Source organism: Desmodus rotundus, chromosome 11 (genome assembly GCF_022682495.2).
Source record: "Desmodus rotundus isolate HL8 chromosome 11, HLdesRot8A.1, whole genome shotgun sequence".
In the NCBI taxonomy this organism is placed as follows: Eukaryota; Metazoa; Chordata; class Mammalia; order Chiroptera; family Phyllostomidae; genus Desmodus; species Desmodus rotundus.
The window spans coordinates 67,897,596-67,907,118 of NC_071397.1; the positions used below are offsets into that span (position 1 = coordinate 67,897,596).

At 50.4% G+C, this 9,523-nt stretch overlaps 1 protein-coding gene across 2 annotated transcripts; it reads left to right on the forward strand.

Moving 5' to 3' along the window:
• The first annotated feature begins 2,014 nt into the window (after positions 1-2,014).
• VGLL2 (vestigial like family member 2) lies at positions 2,015-9,092 on the forward strand. 2 transcript variants are annotated; one of them, XM_053914272.1, is made up of 4 exons: positions 2,015-2,259; positions 4,590-4,902; positions 7,004-7,552; positions 8,832-9,092. In XM_053914272.1, exons 1-4 carry the CDS (start codon positions 2,179-2,181, stop codon positions 8,870-8,872), a joined length of 984 nt encoding a protein of 327 aa, XP_053770247.1. In that variant the 5' UTR covers positions 2,015-2,178; the 3' UTR covers positions 8,873-9,092. The 2 variants fall into 2 exon arrangements, with proteins under 2 accessions (XP_053770247.1, XP_053770246.1); XM_053914271.1 differs by lacking the exon at positions 8,832-9,092 and adding an exon at positions 8,690-8,791.
• The last annotated feature ends 431 nt before the right edge of the window (positions 9,093-9,523 follow it).

The following is a 9,523-nucleotide window of genomic DNA, read 5'->3' on the forward strand; positions in this document are numbered from 1 at the left end:
GAGACCTGACCCAGACCTGCGCCGAGCGGCTCCGTGGCCTGGGGTGGACCGCGTTGGCGAGCGAGACTGGGACCCACACGCCCTCTCTCCCGCGTTCATTGGAGGGAGGTATACTGTGGCTTTTCAGGTGACGGTTCTCTCTTTTGCCCCCAGAGGAAAGACAGATACCTGGTTGCTGACCTCCGAAGTTCCTGGGCGGTGGGGTTGCGACAGGAATGAGAGAGCCGATCTGCTTCACCTGCGTTCTTAGTGGGTCCGAGGCTGCGGAAGCCAGCAGAGCTCAGCCCCGCCTCTAAAATAAGAGGCTCGGTAAAGCCGGACTAAGGGGTGTCTTTTATTTTTATTTTAATTTTCTTTCGAATAGATACATCATGGTTAACTAAAGAAACTCTCCAATCGCTCAGGCGGGCTCGTCATTTATAAACCGAATTGGAGACGTGGAGCCATCACCCCATTTGTAAGTCTGGCTAAACGAAAAATTCCACCCCAAAACGATTTGCTTAAAATAGTCACGTTTTAGAGATAAATGGATCTACAAGTGTGCATTTGTTTGCAGTTTCATAGCCTGAGAATCGACGTCAGATTTTTTAAACTGGGGAATAAGTAGAGTTCGCTGTCGTCAGTAATCCTCTCCCCTGGGTCTGAGCCCCAACGCTTCCAACCTCTGCCCTCCCGCCACCCCGGCTCCCCGCCCCCGCCCGCCTCCGCCCAATTCTGGCCCAGCACCGTCCCCCAAACACGCTTCCGTCACCTGACCGGTCATACAGGAGCCCCTTTCAACTCATTCCTAAACTCGTAAAACGGAGGACTCCGTTGCGACACCCCCACCCCGCGCGAGGGGCTGGGGTAGCGGTGCTCGGGGCGGAGGGAAAGCATCCAGCGTCGCAGGAAACAGGTGGGAGCCAGGAATGCTCTCCGGGCAGGAAAGAGAGTGGCCGCTCTTGTCTCACGATCGTGCATCCTTCTTCAACTCTCTAAAATGAAACAGAAAACCGCAGCTGTTGTATAAAAGGGCTGAAGAGGCAGCGAAAGACCTGTCTGACCTCCTTGCAGTTACTAGGATGACACTTCGAACAGCTGACCAGCGCTTGTTTCAAAGTTACGGAAACTTTACGGACGCCGCTGGAGCAGACGCGGGTCGGGTCGGGGGCTGGGTAGGGCCTCCGGGACTCCTCGAAAGCAGCTCGCACCGGGAGGAGCCAGAGGCGGGGCGTGAGCTACGCGGATCGAGTAGATTCCAGTGGTAGCAAACAGAACCGGGCGAGATCTCCCCCCGAGGGGCAGAAGGGACCCGCCCCCGAGAGGGGAGTTGCGGTGTGCACACCCGCGGCAGACGGATCCGCTCCGAGCAGGCAAAAGGAGGTGGGGCAGGGCTGCCGTTCCGGGCTCTAGTCACTGCGGTTTCCCGCGCAGGGAGCTCCTCCGTGCCTTGGAGGATTTCCTGAGCTCCTTAGACATCCTGTCTGCGAAGACCGGGATCTCCTAAGGGATTCCCGGGGATAGCCCGGTCCCTCCTGGCTCGTCACCCAGGAGCGGAGAGCAGAGACTCTGCCCTACTGCGCCATCCGCGGGTGCGCACAGCCCTCTCCAGGGGGAGGCCGGAGCTGTCCTGCAGGGCCTTTCCCCACCAAACATCAACTTTCTTTCTCTTTCAAATGTAAAAATTCTTGTTTCCTTCTCCCCCTTCTCTCAGTCCCTAGTTCTCCTGCTTTAGCCTGGGGGTATCCCTACATCTCAAGGTGCGAAGCCTCAAGGCTCAATCCCGGGGTCGCGCAGTTCGCTGGACACTCGACCACCGGGGAGCCCGGGGAAACACACCTGCATCTCTGCGGTCCCTGTCCTTCGCTCTCTATTGCACCCCGTCCCCGCCCCCCACCTTCCCCTCCCGTCCCCTCCCCTCTGCTGCCTCGGAGTGGCGTCAGCACGCCCGCCCCGCGTGGGGTTTAAATGCCCACTAGCCGGAGCCTGGCGCTTCTGTCCCGGAGCGCGGTCAGGGCTGGAACTGCAGGGTGGAAGTGGAGCGTGCGAGCGGGATCCCCGGCCGCGGAGCGCGCTGCCCCTCGCTCTGTCGCCGATGCCGCAGGAGCTGGGGTCCAAGCACCGCCCATGCAGCATCCCTGCGCTCCGCCGACCTAGAGTTTATGATAAAACTCTAAACCGTCTCCGCTGAGGGGAGCCATGAGCTGTCTGGATGTTATGTACCAAGTCTATGGTCCTCACCAGCCTTATTTCGCAGCCGCCTACACTCCCTATCACCAGGTACGTGCCTTCTCCAGGCTGGGACCCCGGAGACGGGTGGCGCGCCCGGGCTTCTCCGAGCATTGCATGTTCCCCGAGGTCCAGGGCGCCTCCGCTCCGTCCCCGGAGTCCGACCAGAGGCGGGCGCCGCCAGGATGCCGGGCTTGCCCGCGCTGCCACCCTGTAGATTGGGCTAACCACTTTAGTTTGCTCTCTCGGAAAGCTACTAAGCCTTGCTAATGCGTGTCCGGGTTTTGCTGGGAATAATGAGAGGAGGATAGCACCTGTTGGATTGTTTTCTTAGTGTCTGTCGGACTCCAGATCTGTCCGAGCAGGAGCTCAGTGAGGGTGCACGGAGAAGGGAGCAAAGCTCGTGAGTGGAAAACCAAACTCTGGTCCCAACAAAAGCAACGGCCTCTTGCAGTTTGAGATGCAAAGACCCGCATTCGCATCCCTGCAAACTTATCTATGGCAAAATTGTTTTCTGTTTCAATTCTCAGGCGATCAGGCCAATTAATATCAGAACCAGAGAATCCGTTACAAATGGAATCGCAGGAAGTGCATTGGTTTTTTAATTTCTGTTCTGCACAGTTTGGGGGAGTATTATTGACTGGGGTACAATTGACTGGGCAGAGGCAAGCTTCAAAGCTAACACTTACCTTTCAGGAGATGGAGTAGCTGAATAGCGCTGCCCTGCATCAACGAAACCACTTTCAATGAGACCACTTAACCCCGGTTCTGCAAACTCGGGTTTCGTTGAATTATTCCTATTTTTCTTTTCTCTGGGCTCTTCTGGTGAACAGTTCTTTCTGTTTCCACAGCTAATGTAGTGAAAACTGAGGACAATAGTCCAGGAAAAGTGTGAAGTTTCTTCGGGGTTGTAGGAGGCTGGACCAGGATGGAAAGTAAGGGCCTGCTTTGGGGAAATTGAAAGACACTCCAACTTCCGAGTCAATGCTTTCAACAATTTTGCCTGCAAATTCAAAATATCTATTCGGTCCCTCCCCTTCCTCTTTTCACTTTCCAGCCAGGATTTTGTTTAGTGTTGATGTTAATTTTAGGAATCGCCAGTGTCCCTCATTGTAAGCCAAGTGGGAAGAGGGCAGAAGCAGTAAAATTGCTAAATAACTCCTTTGGCTTCAGTGTCTGAGATGAACTTCTCAGGCTGGGACAACTGGGAAGAGGAGAGAGGTGGGTTTACTTTCTGTCAGTTTGGTCCTTTCTCCTCCCTGGTCCTGGACCCAATCTATTGCATTAAGATCTCTGTTCATTTTTGTATGGTCAGACCATCTCTGCCATAATGCTTTATTTTAACACTACATTCAATCCTTTGCTCATTTCTAAGAAAATGTTTTCAGCGACTGCACTGGGCTTTTTAAAATCACTATCAGAAAGTCACCATTTACTGAGCCTCGGGGCCAAGATCTTCTGCTGCTCCTTTTTGTTACTTGTGTCCTCGATGTGCACAGAAACGGTGAGGGTGGAAATTCTCATAACCCATTGGTTTTTCTTTACTCAAAGATGATCTCTTTGAAAACTGAGACAGACTCTTAAATGGACAGTGTATGGGCAACCAAACAAACTCCACTTGCCTTGATTAAAATGATCCATGTCAGGATGTCACTCACCTTTTTATCCCACACAATTCTTTCCTAAGTGGAACTATTTCAAGCCTTCCACGACACTGCTTAGTTTACAGCCTGGTTGTGTGGAGTGGATTTCTATGTTTTCATGTTCCATCGTGAGGATGTGTGACCCTGCATCTTGTGCTTCTGCCATGGATTACCAGGCAGGGAACAGTCGGGCCCTAATTGGACTCGGGTGCCTTTTACCCATGGAGGTTGATTTTTAAAAATACATACAGGAGTAGACAAAGTTGCTTTATAGTTATGAGTATGAGAAACGCAGAGTTTATTCTTGTATCATGACTTATTATTATTTTTTTTGTTTCTTTTCCTTTTTTATATTATTGTCTTATGTATTTGTATTATGTAAATCTACTTTTGCCCATCCCTGTATACCTGCCCAGCTCTGGGTCTGCAGTGAAACTCAGCCCATAACCTGGTTGCTTAAGCGTCTTCTGTGACCTTCACCCTGACACCTTCCAAGAGATTTGCCTGTGGCCTGGCAGCAATTCAAGGGTGACAGAGACACCAGGAAGGGCAATCTTCCTCTAAGTGACCACCCTTGCTCAGTGGCAGGTTATGCAGTCCCAATAAGAAGTATTGGGCTTAGACACCAATGTCAGTTTTCTCCTGGATACCTTAGGGGTCAGATGAGGAAGTGTAGTCTGAACCCAATTTGCCATTTCTTTTGCAATTGACTACTGTATTATTTCTCTCTTTGCGCAGAAACTAGCTTATTACTCCAAGATGCAGGAAGCCCAAGAATGCAACGCCAGCCCCAGTAACAGCAGCGGCAGCGGCAGCTCCTCTTTTTCCAGCCAAACTCCGGCCAGTATAAAGGAGGAAGAAGGCAGTCCGGAGAAAGAGCGCCCACCAGAGGCGGAGTACATCAACTCCCGCTGCGTCCTCTTTACCTATTTCCAGGGGGACATCAGCTCCGTGGTGGATGAGCACTTCAGCAGGGCCCTTAGCCAGCCTAGCAGCTATTCCCCAAGCTGTACAAGCAGCAAAGCACCGAGGAGCTCCGGGCCCTGGAGGGGTGAGTATGGAGCTCCACGGGCAAGGGCCGATAGAGATTCCTCTCAGCCTGGGGTCCACCTAAAGGGGCTCAAGGAGATGCAGCTAAAAGAATACTTACTAGGTGTCAGAGAGGAAGTGAGGAGGGGTATTTGGGAATGGCATAAGGAGCATAAGGAAATCAAAGGCGTAATAGGCACAGGGTTAAGCTCTCACCTTGAAAAGGTAGAGAACAGCAGAGCAGGGATCTAGAAAAAAACACGAGCCCTGGAATGGAGAGGCCTAGGTTGGCCTGTGAGCTCCACAGCTTCCAACAATATGACCTTGGGCAAGTCTCTTAACCTCTTTGAGGTCACTCTATTTACTCCTCTCTAAAATTAGAATAATACTTGCCCTCTTAACTCTCCCTGGAGATGGTGGTTAGACAAACAGAAAAATGTATGTAAATGCCCTGTAGAAATGTGAGGTTTCCAACACTCTCCCAGGCCAGGGTGGAGAGGAGGGTCTTCACCTACAAGAACTTACAAGGCTCTTACCCGGTTTCTGCAAATTTGCCCAAAAGAAAAAGTCCTAGGTCCCACTGCAAGCACAACCTGGTGAAGAATGTCTCTTAAGACCCACCCTGTGCCTTTTGTCAGGTTTCAATTACTTGGGGAATCCTGAAAATGTCTTTCAAAAAGCAAGTAAAGTAACAAAGAAATAAGAATATGGGTACAGCCAAAACATCCCCTAGGGTTTTTCCCCAAACACACCCCTCTCTATTGTTTTGCCCTTCCCAGAAAGCACTGCTTTATCTGGTCTGGGACAATGATTTCTTGGACAAGACAACTAAATTTCCCTTCTATTCTGAAATCTCAACCTCCCTTTATTACCAAGACAAGGAGAGGGTTAACTATTTGGTAAACTTTCTAAGCTTAGTTTTTGGTGTGTACCAAGCTGAAAAATAATGACTTCATTGGAAAGAAAGAAAGACAGACAGACAGACAGACAAATATTACATTTTGGGGGAAATGGCAACACTTACCCTTCCTTTTTTTTTTTTCATGAGTTTCACAGTTTGTAAAAGCTTTGCCTAGACAAACTCCCCCCCCACCCCAAAAAAAGAAATTAAATGCAGGACATTCTTTTTATTCTCCAGTTGCCTAAATATTTTAATAGGAAGATTGTTCATTGCTTAGAAGCCATTTTTAAAGTAATTTTAAAATGTACAGATGCATTTCCCATAGGTGCTCAATAGAGACCCCTTAAATTAAATGTATTTCTTGCTCTCCCTCCTTACTAAAGGCAACACATTTGATCTAAATGCTGTTCTCTTCCAGATGCTTCCAGACTCTAGGGGTCAACAGTGATACCGGTGGTGGTGGTGGTGGTGGTGGTGGTGGTGGTGGTGATGTTATTATTAGTGTGGCATCCATACTTTGATGCAGAAAGTTCATGTCCCTTTGTGCAGAGATTACCGCTACCCTTTTAGTGTGTCTAGTTTCACTATTTTGCTGAAGTTCTTGAAAAAAATATTTGAAAGAAGGTTTCTAGAAAGGAGGCTAATAATAGCAAGACTTCGAAATATGTTGATGGACTTCTAGTCTATCAGAGACACATTTTGTAGAGCAAGGGAGGCTGAAACGCGAGAGGGGTTAGTGAGAACGCTAGGCGGTCTACCAAGAGTGGGAAGTGGTATCTTTAGCTTGAGAGGCTGCGGATTGCAAAGGCGAGGCCTTGTCTCTCCTGTGGCCTTGGTGGTAGCTCAGGTGGACTCAGGTGAAACTCCCTGTGTCTCAAAACTGGGGCTTGGGGAGGAGGTGTCTCCGCTCTGCGTCTCCCCGCCATTTCCTGGGTTTGCGCACTGGACACTTCTGCAAAATCCGAGGAAGCGGACCTCCACTCTAAAGGATTCCTGCATTTTGCGGTGCCCTTACCTTGAATTCACAGGCCTTAGCCCCCTTAGAAAGGCACCTTCTCAAAGATGGGGCTGCCAATTCGCCCCCAGCCTCTGCTTTTTCCGCCCTTGGACGGGCCTGCGCTTTCAGCTCTCCCGAAGTGGCCTTACAGGGTCCGCACTCGCTTTTCTTGGAGGTGACAAGCTCCTCTTTTCCTTTCCTCCCCTCCGGCTCTTCGACCTGCAGATGGCTCCTTCCCGATGAGCCAACGCAGCTTCCCTGCCTCCTTCTGGAATAGCGCGTACCAGGCGCCTGTGCCCCCGCCGCTGGGCAGCCCTTTGGCCGCCGCGCACTCGGAGCTGCCCTTCGCCGCCGCCGACCCCTACTCGCCCGCAGCTCTGCACGGCCACCTGCACCAGAGCGCCCCGGAACCCTGGCACCACGCGCACCCACACCACGCGCACCCGCACCCGCACCAGGCGCACCCGCATCCGCACCATCCCTACGCGCTGGGCGGCGCCCTCGGCGCCCAGGCCACAGCCTACCCGCGGCCCGCGGCAGTGCACGAGGTCTACGCGCCGCATTTCGATCCGCGCTACGGCCCGCTGTTGATGCCCTCTGCCTCTGGGCGACCAGCCCGCCTCGCGCTCGCCCCGGCACCCGCGCCAGGCAGCCCCCCCTGCGAGCTCTCGGCCAAGGGCGAGGCAGCCGGCACCGCGTGGGCCGCTCCCGGTGGACCCTTCGCTAGCCCCGCTGGAGACGTGTCCCAGGGTCTGGGCCTCAGCGTGGACTCAGGTAAGCCGGAAAGCGAGCTTGGCCGACCCAGGTCCCTCTTGCCCTGTGCTCCACCCTGGGCTGAGCCCTGGACCCACTTTAGTTCTCTTTGGAGACCCCAGTGACACTGTGGCCTGAAGGTCTGAATGGAGGGGTTGTGTTTCAGGAGACAGATGACCTGGGCCATGCACGGGTAGGAGCAGAATGAGAACGTAGGACCCTGCCCTACCGTAGTGCGTAAATATTACAGGGGATTTTTTTTTTTTTAATAAAATTTGTTGGAAAGGTTCTAGCTCCACGCTGTTCAATTCTGTAGCCACTGGCTACATGTATCTGTTGAGCACTTAAATTGTGTCTAGGCCGAACTGGGATGTGCTTTAAGTGTATGATACACATTGGATTTCAAAACTTTGTGCAAAAAAGGAAAGTAAAATTTACTTCATATGTTTATATTGAGTCCATGTTGAATTATTTTAAACACATTGCATATTGACTATATTAGTTTAAGTAAAATACATCACCAAGTTTTACTTGTTTCTTTTGCTTCTTTTCAACGTGGTAGAAAATTTAGAATTATGCCTGTGGCTCCCATGTGTTTCTATTGGACAGTGCTGGTCTAGAGTTCCTGCAGAGAGCGCAGTTTAAAATCCTCCGCAGCGTCTGTGTGTTGGGGGGCAGGGGGGTCTTGTCACCTAGTGACAGTTATAAGGAAGGAAAAATATGACTCTGATAGCAACATAATTGCCATATTACACAGACCTCTTAAAAGTATAAAACTTAACAAGAATGTGATTTAAAGGATAATATTAAGCCTCTGTTTTAAAGAGTTGAATTTGAAAGGTACATTCAAACAAGGGTTTACATTTTCTTTCTTTAGTTTTAGGACAAATGAAAAAGAAAGTTATAAATACAATCATTGGCTTGTAGTTTTGCCCACTCCCCCTTCCTTCAGGTGAAGATTTAACATTCTGTTGGCTTTGCTTTTACTTTCATTCATGCCCTTTAGATGAATTATGTGTGTGACTTTCACAATAAAACAGTGGTGTTTGTCTTTCTTTCTCTTTCCTTAAATACCTTGTCCCTCCCCTCCCCCACTCCCTTCTCTCCCTTCTCTTTCTCTTCTCCCTCTCTCTCTCTTATTTTCTCTCTGCTTTTCAGGTTTGCAGCCTCAGGACAAAAGCAAGGATCTGTACTGGTTTTAGACAGCCCACCTTCTTCCCTGTAGGTCTCTGCCTAGCACCCTTGCTGACACTCAGCTGAATGGAGTGGGTTTGTAATGGCTTCTGATCTTGGTTTGCAGCTCGTCGTTATTCCCTCTGTGGTGCATCCCTCCTGAGCTGACCTGCTGACCCAGGGTTCCCCTTCCCTTTCCCTTCTGACCAGCCAGAAGGCTCAGCATCTGTGCCTCTCACTGCAAGGATGAGGACATGGGGAAAGGCAGAGACTTCGAACTTCTCCGTGTGCTGGAAAAACCAAAACACACGTCTCAGAAATCTCATCTAACTATTATTCCTTCTGCCAAAGGAGCAGCTCTGAAGACTCTCAATTGTGTTTAATGACTTTTGGGCAAATCACTGGAAATACCTGTGGTGAGATCACTTAGGTGATATGATATCATACGTTTTCTTGGAAGGAGGGAAAGGAAAAAAAAAAAACAGGACTTCTGGTGTGAATATTTTTATGCTGATGTGAATCATTTCATTAAGTAGTGTGATCATAGCACTACTGATGTCAATATCCTCAGATTTCAAATGAACTTGTATTTGCATTGAAGACTGTGGTAGAGAAGTAAAAAGAAGCCAATCCTTCTTCCTCACCTCGGCAGCCTCCAGCTCCCTTCCTGCCCACTCCCTCCCTGCAACCCAGACTCCAGGCACAAAGACACATTTCTTCCTTGGGATTGTGAACGTGGAAGCCTCAGCCTGAATGTGAGTGGCAAGTGGCTCATCTGGAGCCACCTGCCCAAGTCTTACTGAAATGCAGCTGTTGTAG